At 49.3% G+C, this 23,420-nt stretch overlaps 1 protein-coding gene across 1 annotated transcript; it reads right to left on the minus strand.

The window, feature by feature from the left end:
- Positions 1 to 457: 457 nt before the first annotated feature.
- col1a1b (collagen, type I, alpha 1b) lies at positions 458 to 22,547 on the minus strand. Its single transcript, XM_030339720.1, has 51 exons — positions 22,291 to 22,547; positions 20,604 to 20,798; positions 19,901 to 19,932; positions 19,630 to 19,659; positions 19,008 to 19,100; positions 17,972 to 18,043; positions 17,520 to 17,564; positions 17,256 to 17,309; positions 16,696 to 16,749; positions 16,317 to 16,370; positions 15,922 to 15,975; positions 15,769 to 15,822; positions 15,402 to 15,446; positions 15,140 to 15,193; positions 14,916 to 14,960; positions 14,728 to 14,781; positions 14,154 to 14,252; positions 13,866 to 13,910; positions 13,657 to 13,755; positions 13,003 to 13,056; positions 12,775 to 12,882; positions 12,237 to 12,290; positions 11,111 to 11,209; positions 10,941 to 10,994; positions 10,675 to 10,773; positions 10,481 to 10,534; positions 10,317 to 10,370; positions 9,879 to 9,932; positions 9,679 to 9,732; positions 9,256 to 9,300; positions 9,025 to 9,123; positions 8,500 to 8,607; positions 7,920 to 8,027; positions 7,607 to 7,660; positions 7,338 to 7,391; positions 7,112 to 7,219; positions 6,800 to 6,853; positions 6,623 to 6,676; positions 6,371 to 6,532; positions 6,005 to 6,112; positions 5,667 to 5,774; positions 5,112 to 5,165; positions 4,902 to 5,009; positions 4,553 to 4,606; positions 4,325 to 4,432; positions 4,123 to 4,176; positions 3,889 to 3,996; positions 3,453 to 3,741; positions 2,818 to 3,008; positions 2,127 to 2,369; positions 458 to 1,775 (listed from the first exon to the last, which is right to left on the minus strand). The coding sequence occupies exons 1-51, from the start codon at positions 22,370 to 22,372 to the stop codon at positions 1,629 to 1,631; spliced, it is 4,362 nt and encodes a 1,453-aa protein (XP_030195580.1). The 5' UTR covers positions 22,373 to 22,547; the 3' UTR covers positions 458 to 1,628.
- Between the last annotated feature and the right edge of the window lie 873 nt (positions 22,548 to 23,420).

The following is a 23,420-nucleotide window of genomic DNA, read 5'->3' on the forward strand; positions in this document are numbered from 1 at the left end:
TTTAATAACATGATTAATAGCCATTTTTTATAGAGCTTTGCATACCTAAAGGTATGCTCGTTTTGTTATTCATAGGCCTTATTTTCCTTCCTCTTCCGGAAGGTGATCCCTTGCTTTTATCTTTGGCAGGACCCACTATTTCTGGATTGTCCCAAATCCTTTTTTCTACAAAAATGTTTAGTTTTTTGGTAAACTTCAAGGCTGGTATTTTGGAAGGGTAATATTGGACAGAATTGGTCTTTTTGGATTCGCTGCTGCTTGTCAGAAAAGCTCTTGGCAACGGTTGTGGAACGATTGGATTGTGAAGTGTTTTCTGTTTTACCTGTAGAGGCTAAAAACAACAACACAACTGTCTACACCACATCTGCACTCCTAGTAGTTTCGGTCAGAATGGACAAAGTAACTATCCATTCTCAGTTTCACAACAGTTGCAAACAAGACAGCGAAAACCCAGCCATTGAGTAGACCACTTCTCATGCTTTTATTTTAGCATTCACAATAATTAAAAACATCTTGATTTATTATACATGTACAGGATAAGTACAGAATCTCTCTAAAACCATGAGAGTGGGTCCCTGCCTTTTTTTTTTAGAAACCCTTTGCAGAAAAAAAGCAATCAACACGAACAACATGAATGCAGTGATGGGAAATGTGTAGTTTTAGTGAGAAAAACAAGGGGAATGAACCCAGTGGGCCATACAGAAGAATTGGAAAGTAAAAGTAAAACACATTGGCATGGAAATGATAACCCAGAGGTAAATGCTCTTTGAAGACATGGTTGCAAGCATCAGATCTGTACGTGTCACTGTTTAGGACCTCTGTCATCGAACCAACACTGAAGAAGAAAACAATTGCACTGCATAGAAAAAAAGAACGTTAATTCAAATCCGTCAGCACCAAAGTTTCTGCAGGCATTAGTGGCAACATTATGGGAGTGATGTAATCTATTGAACATCAATATCAGGGCCTCTGAGTGGATAATAGCACCGTGAAAGGCTTTTGAATCCCCCCTAGCCTTGGCCAATTGGCTTGTTGTGTAAAATGTACCCCCTTGTGTGATGAAAAGTTCGGGTGGACTTCTAATATGAGGTAGCCATTCAAAATGAACCAAAATGGAGATGACTTTGGAGGTCTTGTTCTGTGGCTGTCTGTCCCGTGGTCTGGGCAGCAGCTAAGCTGTTTCTTTCAGATGTAAAAACAAGAAGACGCTGCACACTTTTTACAATTTATTTAACACCAGAAAATGGTACACATCATTTGTTGTCTTCAATGTCCTTCTGCAGTGGTAAAAAAATGGCAAAAGTCACCTGTGGTTCATCATGTGGAACTTTTTTGTTTGCTTGGTTTGTTTTTCAAACTCCGGGGGGAAATTTTACACAAGTATATATTATTTTCTTGTTGCCAGAGGAAAAGATTCTTTTAAAGTGTCCTTGTAGTCGGTTTCGGTTGATGCAGCAGTCCCCTACATCAAGAAAATGCTTCTTGTGTTCGGAAAAAAAAGTCTTCAGTCTAGTAGTTTTTTGACCAATGGCAGCCGAATGAGTTTTGAATGCATAGAAAAAAAGGTTTAGAGATGACCGCTAGAAAAAAAACAACAATTTCATGTCCATATTTCTTTGATTTTTTTTTTACAAGAAGCAAACGGGGCCAACTTCCACGCCGAATTCCTGATCAGCAGCGCCAACATCCATAGGAGCAATGTCAATGATTGGCAGGCGGGAGGTTTTCGATGTCTTGTAGTCGATGACTGCCTTGCCCCATGAGCCAGTGTGTGACTGTGGAGGGAAAGAGAAACAAACACAATGAATACATGGCCATATTTAGTCGATCTTTAATTTCGCTCACATACGTGTAAAGAAGCCCAAGAAGAGGCAATCTGGTTTTGTGTGTATCGTGTGTAGAGCAGAATAGAGTGGAGAATAGAGTAGGAGAATCAGAGTAGAGTAGGAGAGGCGGGTAGTGATCAGAGAGTAGAGCAGCGAGTGTGCGGACAATAGAGTAGACAAGAGAGTAGCGCAGTGAGAGTGTGGACAGTAGAGAAGCAACTGTGTGGACAGTAGAGAAGCAACAGTAGAGCAGCGAGTGTGTGGAGAGTAGTGCGGCAGAGGGAGGGAGTGGAGTCTCACCGTGCAGCCATCCTCGCTGACGGTGTATGTGAATCGGCTGTTTCCCTCGGCTCTGATCTCCACGTCGTTGGAGCCCTGCAGCAGCAGTGCCTTCTTCAGGTTGCCGGTGTTGTCGTCCATGTAGGCCACGCTGTTCTTGCAGTGGTAGGTGACGTTCTGGCTGGCCTGGTTGGACATCAGGCGCATGAAGGTCATCTGGATGTTGACATCCTCCTGGTCAGAGCCCTCGGAGCCATACTGGAACTGTGAGAGAGGGAGAGAGAGGGAGGGATGGGTTATTCACACGCAATGCTGGTCTGTTCCCAACTCAATACATTCCAGTTTATGCTCTCGTGGGTCAATTCAAATTTTAATACAAGCCCTTAATCCGAGTTACAATCTCAAGGGGCTCCGCTGGTCACAATTTCAACCCCTCCACTAACCCTATAGCCCCTCAATGGCAAGGGACAAGCCCCTTAAGACCCAATCCCATTTCTACCCCTTACCCCTTCCCCTTACCCCTCCCCCTTGTTTTGAAGGGGTAAGGGGTATTAATGGGATTGGGCCCAAGTTATCAAGGATAGATATCTTGGGAAGCCGTTCCAGCTGAAACGCTTTTGGCCACAGTAGCGTTATGTATCATGACTATATGTGTGACTTGTTTCAGACAGTGAATTGTTTAAGGGCCTCCTTGTCCGGGGGCCTTGTTTACCTGGAATCCACCAGTCATGGACTCGCTGAACCACACGGGCTTCTTCTCCTTGATGTTCTTGCTCAGGTACCAGTTCTTCATGGGCACCACGGACTTGGCGGGGGCGATGCAGGTCGCGCCGGTCTCCATGTTGCAGTGAACCTTGATGGCGTCGAGAGCGGAGCCCTGGTTGGGGTCCACCCAGTACATGCCTGTTCCCAACACAGACCAGCGACCGTGTTAGCAACACAGACCAGGACAACATCGGACAGGAATGAGCTCCTTATTGAGGCCTGAGCTCCACCCTAACTACTCATAGATGGATGAGCTCCAACCTAACTCCTCATGGAGGCCTGAGCTCCACCCTAACTACTCATAGATGGATGAGCTCCAACCTAACTCCTCATGGAGGCCTGAGCTCCACCTTAACTCCTCATGGAGGCCTGGGCTCCACCCTAACTCTTCATGGAGGCCTGGGCTCCACCCTAACTCCTCATAGATGGATGAGCTCCACCCTAACTACTCATGGAGGCCTGAGCTCCACCCTAACTCCTCATGGAGGCCTGAGCTCCACCCTAACTCCTCATGGAGGCCTGGGCTCCACCCTAACTCCTCATGGAGGCCTGAGCTCCGTGGGTGCGGGCCGCCCGACGTACCGCTCTTCCACTCGGGGTGGCACATCCTCAGGTCGCGGCACATGCGGGCGGGGCTCTTCTGGCTGCCCTCGGGTTCGCGGATGTTCTCGACGGTCTGGGTCAGGGTCTTGAGGGTGGCGTCGACCTCGTTGTCGCGGTCGTTCATCAGGTTGGGGTCGTCGGCGCGGTAGTGGCCGCCGCCGCCGCGGTAGGGATCGGGAGCCTTCTCCTGCAGGGGCTGGGCTGGGAAGACCCATCCGCCGCCAGGGGCTCCGGCGGGTCCGGGGGCTCCTGGGAGACCGGGGGCACCCTACGACCGGGGTGAAAGAGCACCGGGGTCAACACCGCTCTTTTTATGTGTGTGTGTGTGTGTGTGTGTGTGTGTGTGTGTGTGTGTGTGTGTGTGTGTGTGTGTGTGTGTGTGTGTGTGTGTTAGTGATATTTGAGTGAGACGTACAGCGGGTCCCATCTCTCCGCTGCGACCGCGGGGTCCGGGGGGTCCGATGGGGCCGGGGAGTCCGTTCATGCCGTCCTTGCCGGGGACACCGTTGGATCCAGAGGGTCCCTGCGGAGATCAAGAGGGGGGAGTCAGCTCTGTTCCCCCAGGAGGAGGAGGGCGGCGGTGGTGGTGGTGGTGGTGGAGGTCGGTGGAGGTCGGTGGGGACACTGTACGGGGGGGGGTAGTACTCACTCGGGGTCCAGCGGGTCCGTTCACACCGGCGGGTCCTTGCTCTCCGTGGACTCCCTGCGGGGGACAAAACGCGATGAGTGACCCGTGGGACTAGCGGCCGACGGGCGCCTGGAGGACAGCTCCGCGCCGTCGACCGATGGGAGGGGATGGAGAGCGCCCGTTGGCACGGTGATGGTGTGGGGGGGGGGGTCGGTGTACTTACGGAGGGGCCGGGCATTCCCTGCATTCCGTTTAATCCTCTGTGTCCCTTGTGTCCTCTGTCTCCTGCCTCTCCGGACTCTCCCTTGTCTCCGCGGCCGCCAGCAGCGCCCTGTCACCGAAGAGAGGGGGGGTCAGCCGCCGTGTGTGTGTGTGTGTGTGTGTGTGTGTGTGTGTGTGTGTGTGTGTGTGTGTGTGTGTGTGTGTGTGTGTGTGTGTGTGCTATACGTACAGCAGCACCACGGGCACCAGAGGGGCCAGCTGGGCCTGAGGGTCCGGCGGGGCCCTGGAGGAGACGAGAGGAGGAAACGTTTTACTTCGTCGGTTATTCTACAGGCAGCTGAACACAGCCGTAGGGCCCGTGTTTAACCGGCGGCCATCTTGGTTCTAGAAGAGTTCCACGTTCAGGGTTAAGAACCAAGATGGCTGCCGGGGGAAAAAGGTCCGTATGGAAAAGCAGTCGTCAAATTACTAGATTTGTACGACTGTGTTTTATAACAGTTCGAAGGTCCCCCAATTCGAGACTCTCGGTGCTTTAAAATGAACTGAAATGGGGTGTAGAAGAAGGCCGTGTTTCTTACGCCCTCTCCGCGGTCTCCGTTCTTTCCAGAGGGTCCGACGGCTCCGGGGGCACCAGGGGCTCCGGGGGCACCAGGCTGTCCGGCGTTACCAGACTCACCGCGGTCTCCCTAAACACACACACGATGAGTACAGTAATACGGATCTGGTCCAGGATCAGATGTTAAAGGTGTGTGTGTGTGTTGGGGGGACGACGACGACAGTGTGCCTACCTTGGCTCCAGCGGGTCCATCGCGACCGGGGGCACCATCGTGTCCGGTAGATCCCTGTGGAGCGGACACATCAGAGCTAAGCTAGCTCCCCATCATTCTTCACCCTGGGTCAGGACGTTGGCTCGGACCAACGCCCAATCAGCCCAGGCCTCAACACTATCCACTCGATTTGAACTTCGATTCATCGGTCGCATCGTTGGCGAATAATGTGTCACTACCTCAAGCCGATGCTGTTTAGGTACAAAAGATGCTAATGGCTCATACCATGTCAATATTAGTAAAAGTTGTATCGATATCTCTATAAGGGTTTGTGTTATTTTATGTTTATGTCAATTTTACCGGTTTCTCTTGCAAAAGAGCATTTGATTCTCAATGAGATCGAAATATTGTCTATGTGTCCTCTATATTCTCTGTCGATAGATACTCTATATGTCTGTAAACTCTGCTCATCATAGGACTTACTCAAACCCCAGTGCATCCTGTTGCTACTTTCACTCTTTCCTTTCTAATTCCCCGAACTCAAGATGGCGTCGGGCTCATGAGGTGAACTCTGACCTCGCGTCCAGCCTCTCCGTTGGCACCAGATGCGCCGGGGGGTCCCATGGGGCCGGGGGGTCCACGCTCGCCGAAGGGTCCAGAGGATCCCTGCTTACCGGGCTCACCCTGACGGGGGTCAAGACAGAAAGAGGTTGGATCACTGAACGGAAGGGGAGCAGGACAAGGGCCCGACGGGAAAGACTAAACAGTGTAAACATAACATGTATGTTGTGAATGTATCTGTGCCTGAATCATCACTTAATACAAAGGTTTCATTTTCAGCAGCTTATGCACACGTTAAGCCGATAGCTAGCTGACGAGGCGCCGCGTGACGCCCCGAGAGGGAAGCTACTCACTCCGGGGCCGGGAATGCCGGGGAATCCACGCTCTCCACGTTGTCCGGACAGACCGAGGATACCACGCTGTCCACCGATACCCTGGGGTCCGGGAATACCTGGGGCACCCTGGGACACGGCGACAACAACACACGCACGGGGTCAACCACAGGAACACCCACAATCACAACACGACTAGTCACAACACTGCTGGTACTGATGCAGGGGATGGTGATGGTGATGATGGTGGTGGTGGTGGTGTTGATGGTGGTGGTGGTGGTGGTGGTGTTGATGGTGGTGTCGGAGGGGGTGGTGTTGGTGGTAGAGGTGGTGTTGATGGTGCCGGTGGAGGTGGTCGTGTTGGTGGAGTCTTTTTGCAGGACTTACAGCGGGGCCATCAGAGCCTTGGGATCCCTTCTCTCCGGCGGGTCCGACGGATCCGACTCCTCCAACCTCACCGGGGCGACCGGCAGGGCCGGTCTCACCGCGACCTCCCTTCTGTCCTTCCTTTCCTGATGGCCCGGTGGGTCCGGGGAGTCCAGATGCTCCCTGTTAAAGCAAAGGAGAGGGTCCAGGTAAACTGCGGTCCTGTAGTCCAGGACTAGTAGGAGGTCTAGTGGTAGGAGGACTGAGACTCACAGAGGGGCCGGGGGGTCCCATTCTTCCAGCGGCTCCGGGGAAGCCAGTAGCACCCTACGCAGGCAGAGAAGGAACAGAGTGAGCCGACGACAGCCATCTCCATCTCACGTGTTTTGTTGTATTGTGCCGGTTCGCCAACTGCGGCAGTATTCCTGACGGGGTTCATCCGATACTTACAGGAGATCCAAGGCCACCGCGAGATCCTTTAGGTCCTGCGGGTCCAGCGGGTCCCTGTGAAACACCAACGTGCACATGGGTTACGCCACGGAACACGTTGCAGTACCGGCCTCTACCATGCAGGGGGCGCTGTTGTGTGGAGCATCTCATCGTTGAGGAGTATGTCACTCCGGAAGGTAATGCTTGTTTATTCTTTAGCTACTAGATGCTACGGGTAAACAGGGGCGGTGATGTTACGAGCGGGGCTAACGTACATTCGGGTCGCGTCGTGACGCCGAGCGGGCGTTGTAACTATGACAACAGGTGGCCTACCTGAGGTCCGGCAGAACCGACGGGTCCGGAAGAGCCGGGTGCACCAGCGTCTCCCTTGGGTCCGGCCTCTCCAGACTCTCCCTTGGCTCCAGGCTGACCGTTGTTACCCTGGGGGGGGGGGGGGGAACCATGAGCAGACACGGTGAGCGTGGAGAAGGGTGGATGTTTGTGATAAATCTTCAAATGCGGCGCTCTACGACCGAACGCGGTTAGCCGGGCCACTCACAGGGGGTCCGGCGAATCCAGCGGGTCCAGATGGACCAGACTCTCCACGCTCACCCTGTGTGAGGAAGAAGAGGAAGAGGAGGAGGAAGGTGAGGGAGGGGAGAGGTCAGAGGTTAGAGACGCCAAGCGCTGAGCGGCACTGAGCAGAACCGAACAGCACTGAGCAATACTGAACAGTATTGATCAGCACTGGGCAGAACTGAACAGTATTGATCAGCACTGAGCACAGCAGCTTAGTTTATGTTTTAGGGGGAGGGGGGTTATACTTACAGGGGAACCGCGTCCTCCGGTGGATCCAGCGGGTCCTACGGCACCACCCTCACCCTGGTGAACGAGAGCAGAGGAGGAGGAGGAGGAGGAGGAGGGTGAGGTGGAGGAGGTAGGAGAATGAGGAGGAGAAGGATTGCTGCTGCATCTGCTACAGCTATAGCCTATTACGCCTTAAGCTAGAAATGCTCTTACTGCTACAGCTACTATAACTACTACTTTAAACAACAATGACTTTGACTGCTGCTCATGCGTCTTCTTCTTCTACTGATGATGAATATTTTGCGTGATGCGGGCGGCGTCCTCTTCGTCTCACCTTCTCTCCCTGACCACCGGGGGGTCCTGGGGGTCCGATAGCTCCAGACATGCCGCGACCGCCGTCCTTTCCGGCTCCGCCCTCTCCTCCCTTGGCTCCGCCGTCTCCCTGGTAACACAAGCCCAATCGCACGGGTTAGGGTGCTTTGTTTCCGATGGAGTGCATGGTGGATGCACGTGTGACGTCATGTGGGAGGTTGCGTGTCTTTATGATTTAGTACTGTCGTGTCATGTCAATGTCCACTCGCTGAATTTTAGTTAAATTAGGTTTAGGTCAATCCAACCTAATTGAGTAAGTTGCATTCAATTCAAAAGGGACTCCACCATGAAGACCCATTTAAGGTGAATCGGATGAAATCAATTAAATAGGACCTTTGCCTTTTAAATCGTTGCCTAGGGAGAAAAGACGTTTGAAGGCCGCCTCATGTGATTTGTTATGTTCAGTGTTTTAACATCACGGGGGCCTCGGCCCCTGCCCCCCCCAGCTCCTGGTCCTGGGTGACTGGTGACTGGCTGATTGGCTGACTGGGTGACTGGCTGATCGGGTGACTGGGTGACTGGATGTCCGGTGCGTTACTCACTCGCTCTCCCTTGGCTCCGGGCAGGCCTGAGGAACCGCGCTCACCGGGCATTCCCTGCATTCCTGGGGATCCGTTGCCGCCGGGGGCGCCACCGGCACCAGTCTCTCCCTACACACACACACACACACACACACAGACACACAGACACAGACACACACACACACAGAGACACACACACACGAGGAAGACAAAAACATTGTGAGTAATGATGCAAGCGTTCTCCATCCAATGCAGTCGAACGGACGAGTTGGATGCACAGGTGGCCGACTCATGGCTCGTGGTTTGTGGCTTGTAGGTGGGCGTGTACGGGTCGAGTCAAGCCGATTGGACTACTTTATCATTTGATCACGGTTACGATCTCAAAGGGCTTCGAAAGCCACAATACATGAGTAAGGGATCCCTACTTCTTTGGGATGAGGTTTGGAGTGTAGCCAGTGCCATTATGGACAACAAATAATAGGTAAAGGAAAAACAGTCAAATGTAATCACAATGCGAGTAGGTTCAATGCTAGTTCCCTAGCGTACCTTAGCTCCGTCGTTGCCTGAGGGCCCGGGGGCACCACGGGGGCCAGTCGGTCCAGAGGGGCCGTTGGATCCACGCTCACCGGGGACACCACGATCACCCTGGGGAGGGGGGGAGGGGGGAGGGAGAAGGACCTCAGTGTCAGGCGAGTGGGGAAGTACCGGACATGGGTAAAAGTGTGACAAAGGAAATGACGAGAAGCAGCCTGCTCATGGACAGGAAGTAGTACTTACTCTGGATCCAGATGCACCGAAAGGTCCAACCTCACCGGGGGCACCCTGGGGGGGGGGGGAAGAGGGGGGAGGGGGAGGGGGAGAGGAGGTGAACAACCTAATTCCTTTCCGAGCAGAAGATCAGATGGAGTAGATCCTAAATTAAATGAATTGGTTGTTTAATTGTATGTCACCTGTGCCTCGATAACACTAAGGCTAAGGCTATAATGAATCAGGCTAAAGGCATCAGTGTGTAATCACCCGTGTGCCTTGTACGTAGCTACCTGGTGGCTGAACATGCAGCCATGCACTTCCGAGTATTATCATGCGGGAGTATTCTAGATTACTACGCCCAAAACATAAATCCCTGCAGCTCATGTCATTGGTGGAAGAGGTTCATCCTCCGTGTTGTACCCAGCGGCGGCGGCGGGGGGGGACACCTACCTGCTCACCAGGCTTGCCGGTCTCACCAGTAGCTCCTTGGAGTCCGGGGAGTCCCTGTGTGGGGGATCAGAGGTCGGAGGGATGAGTTTGAGTGGGAGGCGCCTTGTTTTATTCGAGGTGCAATATGAATGAGGTTTGTTGTTGTCCTGTGAAAGATACACTAATATCCGTATATTCTAAATTGTTGTGGAGGAACATACCTGGAAGCCAGGGGATCCGCCGGGGCCGCCCTCTCCCTTCTCTCCTGCACCTCCCTAGAGAGGAGAAGAGGAGGGGAAGAGGAGAGGAGGTGAGGACACAAGGAGGATGAGAAGAGGACAGGAGGACATGAAGGACATTCTGACTACGGGTGATGCTATAGTGTTGAAACGCTATCGCTTAGCGACAGTGGTGTTCTGGTATTTCGGGCTGACTGTGGTGCTGATGAGAGTCAACGCCGTGGTTCCGAAACACGTCAAAAACTTGATATGTGGATCGGATTGATTGTTCTTTTGATGTGTTGTTCAGTGGATTGGGTGATCGATGATCTATTCATTGATATGTCACGTGGTTCATTGGGTTGACTACTTGATGGGTTGATTCATCGATCGATTGATTACTTGATCATGGATTCAACTATTGATTTGGGTGGTACTCACAGCTGGGCCAGAGGGTCCGGGTGCTCCAACATCTCCGTCTTTGCCGGGGGCACCCTGAGGAGAAACACATCCCGTTAGAGCCCTGGTCCTCCCATTGAAGGGTCCATGTTGAACCTTCTAGGGTGAGGGGGGGGGGTGGTGGTGAATCAGCAGGTCATACTTACAACAGCGCCAGTGTTTCCAGCGGCTCCACGCTCACCGGGCTTGCCAGACTCTCCCTAGGACGAGGAAGCAGAGGTTCAAACCTTCCATCCTTGTGTCTCCAGGTAAAACATAAAGTGGCGACTTCTGATCCAAAAACTGAAATATTTAGAGGTTTGGAAAATGCGAAAGCGATCCAGTTTTTTTGGGGACTCACTGTGGTTCCCTTAGTTCCGGGGAATCCCATGACTCCGGGCTGACCTCTGGACCCAGCAGGTCCGGCTCCGCCAGAGCGACCATCTTGTCCGGGGGCACCCTAGAGAAGACAGCATGAGGATGAGGGGTTAGGCAGAGCTCAGCCTTCATCTCACAGGTCTTGGCCCATGAGGGACACCGTGAGAAGTGCAGTTTGTTTTGTTTTAATATACGTTTTCTGCAAGGAAATCGGTTCACTCGATGGAAAATGGAGGAAGAGGAACTTACAGAGGGTCCAGTCTTGCCGTCGGGTCCAGGGCTGCCTGGGCTACCAGTCACTCCCTGGGAGGAGAGAACAAAACAAAAGACCTGTTGGAAACCTTTCACAACAAAAAACACCTCCTATGTTTCTGCAGCTCAATAGATGAGGACTTCGGTAGTTGAGCAGTGAAACCCACCTTGGATCCGGTCACACCGGGCTCACCGGGGCGGCCAGACTCTCCAGTTGCTCCTTGGGGTCCCAGGGGTCCGTTGGATCCACGCTCACCAGGGGCTCCCTGTCAATCAACCACACAGTCAGCTAGGGCTAGGACCACAGTCAGGTAGGGCTAGGCATTACAGTCAGGTAGGGCTAGGCATTACAGTCAGGTAGGGCTAGGACCACAGTCAGGTAGGGCTAGGCATTACAGTCAGGTAGGGCTAGGCATTACAGTCAGGTAGGGCTAGGCATTACAGTCAGGTAGGGCTAGGCATTACAGTCAGGTAGGGCTAGGCATTACAGTCAGGTAGGGCTAGCTCTTACAGTCAGCTAGGGCTAGGCATTACAGTCAGCTAGGGCTAGCTATTAGTCAGCTAGGGCTTGCTATTACAGGTCCTTGTAGGGCTAGGGATCACATTCAGGTAGGACTAGGTATTACAGTCAGGGAGGGCTAGTTGTTACAGTTCAAGTTTGAACATGATGTTGATGAAGGCTAATTTTATTTATTTTTTTACTTTTTAAACTACTAATGGAGAGACTCAGGAGCAGTTATGGGATGGGCGTGGTTATCAGGTCGAGGATTGAGGCCCTCTAGCTGTTAATGATCACAATGAACGTCCTTGTGTTTGAAAGGTGCTGTATGAATACACTTGCCATGCCTATGCATGACCATACAACCCTGGCAATGAAGGTCAAGGGCATTTTGGGTCACTGAGAAGTGCTCTAGCACTGTTCACATTTCAAATGCTATGATGATATTTAGCTTTTATCCAAAGCATCTTTGTAAGGGTGCCCTTATGCAGAAGTAAGGGTGATTATAGGTAGGCACCCTGGGGATGTAAAGTATTGATCCTAGGGCTCAGGGCCTAACTGGACAACCTTCCCGCAATGCTAACGCAATGTTTCCAGATCATATAATTACAATAATACTGCAGAACCAATACATTGTACACAGTTCTGGAATAACCTGACAGCATCAACGTTAAGACTAATGAGTGCTGAAGATGTTTACTAGGAGCTACGTGGGGTCAACAGAATAACGCTCTGAAGATAACAACATTATGGAGTCTTGCAGAGGACCTTAGCGAGCACACGTAGAAACTCACCTTGCCGCCAGCGCCTCCATCAGTTCCGGGTAAACCGCGAGATCCGGGGGATCCCTAAAGGGACACGCAAAAACACACACATACACACATTTAGACTTTTCAGGGGTTCATCAACTTTTCATTACATGAGCCATTAGACCAGTTCAGTGTGCCCTATGAACATTCTTTTAACTCGCCGGAATCAGTTGTCCTTTCTCTCTGCACCTTGTGAGGCGAACCTACGTATCTCCACCTGGATCGCCACCCATAGTTTAAGAATTGCTGATGTAGCTCAAGGCTACTGGCAGAAATCCCCTTGGGAATAGTGAATGCTTTGGACAAGCGGGAGCGGTCTAATCGCGGGAAAATCAGTTGTCTTGTGACGGGATATGAAAGCAGATTTGACGATTTTTTTTATCGGGAAATACTTCTGATGTTCCAAGATGGCGTCCTGCTGAGCACTGCACTAAGACAAAGGGGGTTGTGGGGGGGGGGGTCCGAGAACAGAGTTGCTTGTGTGTAATGTAGGGGGGGGGGGGGGGGGGGGGTAGTAACGTACACGCTCGCCGGGGGGTCCACGGGGTCCGCCGCCGCCGGGCTCACCACGGCCTCCTCTCTTGCCCTCCTCGCCGTTGGGTCCAGCGAGTCCCTGCACTCCGGCGGGTCCCTGGGGAAGAGCGGCACAGAGGGATGTTGGTACGGTCCAGTCGGCCCTCAGGTGAGCTCACGCTGAGGCCACAGGATGGCAAAACTAAACAGGAGGGAAAGTAGACCACTGGCCACTTACGGTCTCTCCCTTCACACCTGGCTCTCCCTTGGGTCCGGGGGCTCCGGTCTCACCCTGGGAGAGAACAAACACACACACGCACACACATGAAAGAATGAATTACGATTCCTTCACCAGGTCATTGGACTGCTGAGGGTTTAACAGGTAGTATCGAACAGGATCTACTGTGTAACTAATAGGCTCTACTGTGTAACTAGTAGGATCTACTGTGTATCTAACAGCATATACTGTGTATTTAGTAGGCTCTACTGTGTATCTAAAAGGCTCTACTGAGTGTTTAACAGGTGTTCATATCTAGCAGTATAGTGTGTTTAACACCTGTGTTCTAAGCAGTATCTTCTGATTGTTTAACACCTGTGTTTTGGATTGTATGCAATGAGTGTTTAACAGATGTTTAACAGGAGTTTATCCAGCACTCTATCCAGCAGCATCTCCTGTGTTTAACAGGAGTTTAACTGGGGTTTAACAGGTGTTTAACAGGAGTTTATCCAGCACTCTATCCAGCAGCATGTCCTGTGTTTAACAGGAGTTTAACAGGAGTTTAACAGGTGTTTATCCAGCAGCATGTCCTGTGTTTAACAGGAGTTTAACAGGAGTTTAACAGGAGTTTAACAGGAGTTTAACAGGCGTTTATCCAGCGGCGTCTTTACTCACATTGTTTCCCTTGGGTCCGGGTGCACCGAGACCTCCCTGAGCTCCAGCGGGTCCACGGCCTCCGGGGAAGCCGGGGGCACCAGCGATACCACCAGGACCCTGCAGAAGGCCCAGGCGTGTTACTCAGAGACAGACGGGGGCATTCGGTACAGCGGACCATCGTCTGATGACCGAACCATGTGTTGATGTCGATTGTTTCTGATACTTACAACATTTCCCTTGCCACCAGGTGAACCATCGCTACCGGGGTTTCCCTGTTGGGAAAAGAGCGGGTAAATACAAATACACAAAACACTAATATTGTCCAAATCTCCTCTACAAACAGCTCGATAACGATGTTTAAGTTGTTCTTTATTATTTGTATTTGACGATTGGGTTTTTCCACATATAATGCCTCCATTTCCCCTACGGAATCAATATATCCATCTATCAAGGATCTAATTGATCTATTGGGCATTTCCGAGAGGGACCAATCAGAGGTCCTCGTTGGTACTCACAGCGACTCCGGCGGCTCCAGCGGGGCCGGGGTTACCAGCCTCACCACGGGCTCCCTGGGGTCCCTCGTTACCGCGTCCGCCCTGGGGGCCAGACTCTCCCTGGGGGGCCAAGCAGAAGGGGTTAGAGAAGCACGCCTCGCTCACTGTGTGTGTGTGTGTGTGTGTGTGTGTGTGTGTGTGTGTGTGTGTGTGTGTGTGTGTGTGTGTGTGTGTGTGTGTGTGTGTGTGTGTGTGTGTGTGTGTGTGTGTGTGTGTGTGAATTAAGAGGTGTACTGTGAATGGCTAATTATTAGGGTTTGGGTTAAGCTACAGTTAGCCCATCAGTTGCGTTCTCGTGGTTGTGATGCAAAAAGTTTGTACCGAATACTGAATTGTTATCATTATTGTGCGTTGATTCTGTCTTTCTCAGGTGAGAGTGACATGGGTCCCAGACAGGTGGAACCAGGAGGAATAATCCCCTGTTTCCCCGGATGAAGCTCCTTGTGTCTTTACAGAGGTCAGTCCTCGTCTCCATGGTGATGGTGGTGGCGTGATGCGGGGGCAGTGGGGTTGGGGTGTCTATGGGGACTCTCACCTTGATTCCAGCACCGCCGGGGAAGCCAGGTGGGCCAGCAGATCCGGTGGGGCCCTAGGAGACGACAAACAAACAAACAAGCGTCTCGAAAACTCTGTCCTCCAATGAGACACCAGGTAATAAAACCATGATCGATCAATAATCGGACAGGGTGTTGAACGCTGATCATTCTGATCAATAATACTCACAGGAGGTCCGGAGGGTCCGCCGTTGCCATCGTTACCGCGAGCACCCTGCAGAAGAAGAAGAAGAAGAGTGGATCAGGATTTTTGGACATTTATCGACGACGCACCCTTTTGGGGGACGCCATCTTGAAACCAAAAGGACACTGGGAAACTCGTGCGTTGTTATGCAGACTATCTCAGGGGATTTTGACGGATGCTACTTGATGGATGCAGGGGGCCAGACTTACAGATGGGCCAGCGGATCCAGGGCGACCTCTCTCACCGGGAAGACCACGAGCTCCCTAGGAGAGAGAGAGAGGGGGAGGGAGAGAGAGAGGGAGAGGGAGAGAGACACACCATGTCAGAGGGAAGGTTCATGACATCTAATATCATCCCTTCATCGTACATATTGAATCTCAATCTGGACGTGGTTGTGAATGAATATCGAATCAAATCAAAACTTTATTGATAGTGCTTTGCACGCGAGGCGAGACTGAGACCAAGACTCACCATGGCGCCGGGGATACCGTTCTCGCCAGAGGCTCCGCCCTCTCCCTATAGGACACACGAGGAAGAGGAGGAAGAGGAAGAAGAAGAACAGAGTGATTCCCTCAGCACTTCATAATGACATTTTATTCATGTCTGTATACATTTTATTTAACGAGAGGAAATAAAAAACGAGATCATTTGCAAAGAGGTCCCTGGTTGTCCAGCAGCAGAGGTCAACGACATCGAGTGTCGGACCGACAACTACAAACTTTACAATGCCATCACGTTTACATCTACTTTAAGTCAAACGTAAAAACATTCCCTGTCACTAGGGTCAGCGAGTCAAGCCCAGACCGAGTCTTTATGCTCCAGGCTCCCTGCCTCGTACCTTGGGCCCAGCGGGTCCACCGTCTCCCTTAGCTCCATCCAGACCGCTGAATCCCTGCAGGAAGAGGAAGGAGAGACGGGGTTAGACGAGGGGTCGGTCGGAGAGGAGCAGAGGCTGACGTCTAGCCTGCCGTGCGCTGGGGTCGACACTCACTCTGTGTCCCTTGATGCCGGGAAGTCCGGGAGTTCCGGGGTGTCCACGGGATCCCTGGAAAAGAGGAAGAAGAAGAAGAAGAGGGAGAAGATGATGAAGGTATGTGCTATAATAATAATAATAATAATAATAATAATAATAATAATAATAATAATGCTAGGAGCTAATATTACCTTAAGATAACATCACTATATTTCAACATGAGTGAATTGTACCGAAAATCACTACCGTTTCCTGACTCTTATTTTGACATCACTTCTGGTTCCTGACTCTTATTTTGACATCACTTCCGGTTACTGACTCTTATTTTGACATCACTTCCGATTCCTGACTCTTATTTTGACATCACTTCCGATTCCTGACTCTTATTTTGACACGGGGCCAGGGCTGCTCACCTGGGGGCCGGCGGGTCCACGCTCACCTGGGCGACCAGGCTTGCCGGGCTCACCCTGTTGGACACACACACACACACACGCGCGGTTAGGAACAGAGCAGCATTTGCTAGCCAACCTGCTAAGGCTGGCTGGATTTGTTTATGACACTGTTTATTAACCAACCAAATAAAGTTATTTCTAGCAGTAAAAAGTCAGAATGACATGAGAGAGACATAGAGGAATAGGAAAGCACCTTATATATACATAAACATATGTAAAACAATACAAGGCAGCACAAGAGAATATAACAAAGGAATATAAATGTAAGATGTGAAAACATAAGAGAGAACATGTTGTTGGTTGTTAATAAGGAGGAGATGGTTGTTAATAAATCTCTTACATCATCTCCATTCTTGCCAGGGGGGCCACCAGCTCCACGGGATCCCATGGGCCCCTGGAGAAAACAAACACAACATGACCTTATGATACACACAGTAACGCAACTACAATTACAATCACAACTATACTGTCATTATGCTGCTTCCTATTTATAACGTCTTAGATGCAGTTGTAAGGCGCACATTCTGCATTCATTCTGTTCTGTAAGTGTGTGTGTGTGTGTGCGTGTGTGTGGACGTGTGTGTGTGTGTATCAGTTGGTCACTAGGACAGGGAGTAAAGGAGAGACAAGGAAGTAACCCCTGATGTAAAGACAACACATGTACACTGTTTCTACAGTATATACATTTCTACAATGCACACACACACAGACACACACACACACGCACGTACACACACATGTGTAAGGGCGCAAAGCATACTAAATCTGTAGAAAGTTCTATACTCTCAGCTAAACAAGTGGCTCGGAAGCCATTGTGTGACAGGACTGCGATGAGAGTCGACCTAGTGTAGACGTAGGTTCATGAGAGGCATCGATACGCATGAATACATTAATACTTACAGATGCACCGGGCTCTCCAGGCTCGCCTGCGGGTCCAGTGAAACCCTGAGGACCCTGTCGGTTCAAAAGAGGGAGAGAAAGAGAGAGACAGAGAGAGAGAGAGAGAGTGTCAAAAGGTCTGTGTCTATGATCTAGTGGTTCAAAGCAATTATGCTATCTGAACAACCCCTTCGACCCATCTTGTCAGAAGGAAACGGTCGCTAAACATAAAAATGTGTTGTTATTGTTGTTGAGCAGGATCGAAAATGGTGTCAGAATACTCACGCTAGATCCGGCAGAGCCGGGGGAACCACGGCTACCCATAGGACCCTGAAAACGAAGAGAGTCAAAGATGAGATCACTCCTTTCTTCAGCTCACATCTTAACACACATTGACTGCTGAAGTGATAAGCTATCAGTAACGGTGTAACCGAAAGCATGAAATACACCTGTGCTATTAACAACTGTGACCAGAAGGAACTCAAATGGACAATTCAAGCTACTTCCTAATGCTAATACACTAAAAGACGGCCGCATGCACCTCGCAGCCATATTGGTTCCACCTCCGTTCTAAACGCCAAAGATGGCCACCTACGGCAGCCATCTTCAAACCAAGGTGACCGGCCGCCATAGGGGACTCAGGCCAATGTTGCCAGTATCGTCCCGGTACCATTTTGCATCCGAGTGCTGGCGTATAACATAGTGTAGTTTAACAGCGGCGTGCGCCGACTTCGTACCATGGGGCCAGGGGAGGGGTTGCCACCGCTGGATTTGGAGTGGTCAGTGTAGCTCATTTGAGGAGAGAGGTTCTGTCAACAGAGGAGGAAAGAGTCATCCATTAGAACATAGTTCAATACATATCATGTTTAGTGTGTTAATATACATATGTATATACATCAAAATATTAAAATAATAATATTAATCATTGACCCAGATTATTGTTATGTGTTCTTGGCTACAAGACATAGTGGACATTTAATTTAATAACATTGAGAAAGAATCCAAAATGCTGATTTCCACTATAAAATCAATATTGTGCAAGCTAGGTTGAGTGCATTGTTCACTAGCTCTGTTCTGTTTCACCAGAAACGATGCAAAGAGAGGGGCCAGCAACCTTGAATCAGGGTATCTTCAACCTAGACCTTCTCACAAGGCCTAGGTAGAAACAGCAGAGCGCTGTACACACTGCCAGTGCTGAATCTGTCTGGAACAATGTTCTCAGTGTCTTAATGCTATATCAAACATCGTCTCTTCTATGGTTATCTGATGAGTTAGGTGTGACCAAAGGCGAGAATTGTTGGTTTAATATTTAAGGTTAATCTGAAAACTCCCATGAAACATGGCATGTATCCTGACTGAAATGGATTGCTCTTCCATAATACAGAAATTCTACCCAGGATTGTAAGCAGTGTGCTGAACCACAACAGGTGGTTCAGGAAATCAACAATCACACTGTTATCTTCTGTCATTTAGCATTCAACCGTCACCCTGTATTCTGTCCTGTACCCTTTCCATCCAGTCTTTGCAAAGCATCATGGGTAATTTGTCGTTTCGGGTTTCCCCAGCAAGGGACGTTTGTTATTCGCTACATTCGGGCCGTCACATGACGTGTGTGTGTGTGTAAAGATCCCCTCTCCCGCGCTACGCCAATATTAGATTCCATTCCCAGTCCACCACGTCAGAAACAACCCCAAAATGGCTGCCGCCGGAGGCCAAAGTTTGAAGAGAATTCCGACATGGGTCATGTGATGTCTGGAGGTGCAGCAGACTTACTCCGCCAAGGCCAGGGGGTCCGGGAGGGCCGGGGGGGCCAGCAGGGCCGTCCACACCGGGTCTGCCATCGTTACCGGGGGCACCAGGGGGACCCTGCAGCAAACAAAACAGGGGACATAGAGCCTTAATAAACGGGAGTCGTCGGCGGTCGGTTGATGGGGGCCCGATTGGGGTTGTTGTTTGTATGGTGGATCGCCTCATGTTTGACACGAGGTGATGACGGTACATTACAATACACCGTCAGTGCGTGGGGATGGTAGGTGTTTGTGCTGTGTTCTGTCTGTCTGTCACTGGTCACATTCGTGGATTGCCGTTTGCTTGAGCTTAGATTAAATATCACCCGCTTGAATTTGTAAATCTGTCGAGGCACCGAGTTTGTGTGTTCAATTTCCTTTCTACATTTTTGAGATTACAATTGCTTGTAATCTCCTTGAACTCAATTTACCTGGAATTTGAGGTCAAAGCTCATCTAGGGATTCATGTCATTTGATTGTGAATCGGTGGAAAAATATATTTTGCATTGTGTGCTTTTAAAATTGATGGTTTGTCCACGTAGGGCCCTATCTATAAACTGCGCTGGGTTGCACGTGATTTGAAACAGAAATGAGAAACAGATACATACCCTGTCTCCGGCCTCTCCAGGGAGTGATTCCTGCAGAGAGCAGAAGAACAGTCAGGCTTTACAGCAACCTTTCTCACTGTTCATATAATGTCAGCTGTTTTGAACCATGGATGCAGAATCATCAACAACATACAAGTGTTCAGTTTAGAGCCAAACAAGGTTTGTTTAGGAAATGCGCAAGACAGAACACAAAAGAACAACCTATTGTCCAATTTAGGTCAAGACATGCAACACATTTCCTTAAATTTCTGTGAATAAAAAGCATATCTACCTCGTAGTCGTTGCCTCTGGGCACCTGGACACCTATAGCGATAGAGGAGAATATGTATTATATACCCAGAGGAACTGAAAACCATGACTTCATATATCATATGCAATGTGTAGCCTAATGTCTAGACTACACATTGTAGCCTAGACATGTATAAAATATTTTTTAAGGGATATTTTCCTTTGTGGATGTTTTTGTTCTGTTTGTGTTTAAGGGTCCACTATAAACATTTAACTATAACTATAATTAACTCTGGTATCACAATAATGTCTGCAGACTAGTAGAATGTGCAAAAAAAATAAAGGACCTTCCATTGGCAACAAGTAGGCCTTTATCCCCCTCTTATAAACTGCTTTAATTATAGTGATCTCAGGTTGGAATCTTAAACGTATCCATGGAGTAGGGGTAATCCATCATTGAAAAGGATCAATTACGTTGAGGAAAACAAAGCGTTATTCCAAAACGATTCGTTGTTGGATTCAAATCCTCAAGCAAGTGGTCGTAGGCTTAGGGCCTAAAAATCCAAGTCAGGGCCAGCAAGCATATCGACCTGCGGCAGCATTGATGCGTAAAGCCCACCGAATGAGGTGCCTGGTGGGTCAACACATTCCCCCGCACTAGATGGCGCCAGAATGTGATGTAAAAAAGAAACCTGAAATAAAGTTGAAGAAATGCTGTAAAAGTAGTAGAAAGAGCGGTGGTGTACCATCGACGTCGGGGCAGATAGGGCAGCACTCTCCGTCGGGAATGATTGGGTCGTCGCAGTCAGACGAATCCTCGCAGATCACTTCGTCGCACAGGGGTGCTCCGTTGTCACACACGCAGATCCGGCATGGCTCTGGCTTCCACACATCCTTGTCGTTGTACAGCTGTCCGTCTGTTCGGCAGCTGCCCAGTGGGCCTGACGAGGTAGGAAGAGAGAGTGATTATTTTTGACGCTGCAATAACATGAAAAGGAATTGTCACTGAGGGAAAATGAAAAGGTCTGCAGCCCGTTGACTAAACCGCGCACCATAAACTCACACAGTAGCCATGCTTGGGAACTGTTGTGTCCCCACAACACAACACACAAGTCTCAACTCGTTTTTATTCTACACCTTAACGCAAGCAGGTCTCTTAAAGTAAGGCTGTCCCACGTTCAAGCTTAATAGTAGATATAAATGCAATGATGAGTAAAAAAAGGACAATAATTACAACGACAGCAATATTAAAATAGGAGCATTTAGTTAGTAGCTGTAGTAAAAGTTTAATGTGGCAGAGGGCTGACCTTTAAACTGCACCAACTAATGGAGTTGTGGTTATTTGTTTTGGCTTGCATTAATTACATCTATGTTCGATTTCCCCATGAGTAAAATAAACCAAATACGTCCCCAGTGTCCATGGTTTGCGCATACAAGTCTATTGACAATAGTCTGAAAAGCGTCGAAATAGTGAACGAATCAGGTGTGCTTTTGAAGCGTTGGTCTGAAAGTAGCTTCGTCCTGTTAATTAGTGGGTGCTGTGACATGTTCAGCCACATCGGGGCGCTGTTGGCCCGTGAACGCCTCCCGAAACACACCCTTCGCCGCGGTGATTAATTGACGTCTAGACAAATTGAACTCGACGCCAGAGTTCCAGCAATTTTCCATTGTCCTTCGAATAACTAATATTATGTACAGTAACAAACATTAACTGAGGTAAACTCGATGATTTGAAGGAACTTCAGCATACGGAAGTGTTAAAATTGAACAATCGATCGATGGAAAATGATTGTTTAAAATACAATGATCATTTATTTTTGCTTCAGTTAGTAACATATACGTTTTATTTAGTTTGTAAAGTTTAAATAATATGCAACACAGTTATTAGACATTCGATACCAGATACTGCTGGCAACGTTGGAGTTTTTCCATGCTGGTGGTTAATGATCTCAACCTTAAAAGAATAAAACTTGTTTTAAATAGAATAATAGCTATTTATCATCAGTATTATATTATTATTATGTTCCTTTTCTTTTTTTCCACGAGTTGGATTTTATATAAACTTGAGCCGATGGGTTGTGCATCCCAAAAAAAAAAAAAGGGTCTGATGGTTATTCGGGTGGTTCTTGAGTATCCAACAACTCCACATCTGCACGCCAGAGAAACTTTGATTTGGGCTACGACATCATACAACAGTTGGAAATGGAGCAGTTCTCCCTTTCCAACAGAGTATGCGTCTAATATAACGGTGACATCACTGAGAAACCGCTGTCCAACCATTGCGTAAAGTGAGGCCACTTGGAGAGGGGTCGTCTCCCGCAGAGCTCTATCACTTCCAGACAACAGAAACCCCGCTCAGCATCCTCCTCCACCTCAGCCTTCCATCCCACAAAACTCCAATCCCATCAACGTTGCAAAGTTAGTCGGACTCACCTTCACCCTCGTCCTGACCTCTGACCAAAAGCACTGTTGCGCTGAGCAACAGCGCTAACCGAATATCCACAAAGCTGAACATGTCTAAATATTAGACATGTAGACTCTTTGAGGCAAGGGGAATCCTGTTTTTTCCTCAGACGCCACTCATACAAATTCCAGTCCGGTCTGTGTAACTCCAATCCAGACCCTAGCAGAAACTCCCTACTGCCTAAACAAATGAGAAAGCATGGCTTTTATATGCCAAGGCTTTTGGGGAGGTCCCGGGAACGAGCAGATAAGTTCAACATGTCCAAGTCCTAGTCCCTCCTTCTTCATCCAACGGGGCCGCCTTAAAAAGCCTTTGAAACAAGTTCACGTTTTAATCTCTGTATCGGGACACCAGTGCGCCGGACGGGCTGCGTCTGGATGCGCCTTATCACCCGGGCTGGCGGTGGATTTTCTTAACTTTAGTCACTTTTTTGGGTGGTTGTAAACGCGTTGCTCTCATCGCGTTGGTTTTATAACACTAGGAGTTCGTTTGAAGTGTTGTGTTGGACGATGGATCAGGCACCGTTGGCTTGGGTCGCTTGCGTTGCGCTTTTTGTGTTTATTGAGAAAGTGGCGTTTTGTAGGTGTACCCTAGTATTGTGTACTGAGTACTTTTTGATTTCGGAGTTAACTTGTTTTAATGTTCTGACTATGCTCACATAACTATATATAACGACTACACAACCATGAAGCCATGGTCGAGCTAAAGGTAGCATTTTCAGTTTTATAGGGATTTATTCTACGCATGGGCGTTCATATAAGTTTTGTTCTGGGTACGATTAAACACAGTTTTAGAGAGATTTATTTTGGATTGACTGCCTTGCTGTCAGAATCTTGGTATGATAGAACTGATGAGCCTGTATGTGGATCTGAATACACTTCTTCCTGAAACGTGTCAATATGCTTATCCAATAAATAAGACAATTTTTAATCATTTCTTTCCAACATGTTCTGTAATCCTGTAAAACCAACCATAGTTACACTATAAACCTGAGCCATGAAAAGCACATCAGGTGTGATTATGAAGAGGCCAAGTTTACAGAAGCATGGGTCTTTCTTCAATCATAAAGTCATGTCAGGTCGGCCCCACATTGATCCTT

Source organism: Gadus morhua, chromosome 18 (assembly GCF_902167405.1).
Source record: "Gadus morhua chromosome 18, gadMor3.0, whole genome shotgun sequence".
Taxonomy (NCBI): domain Eukaryota; kingdom Metazoa; phylum Chordata; class Actinopteri; order Gadiformes; family Gadidae; genus Gadus; species Gadus morhua.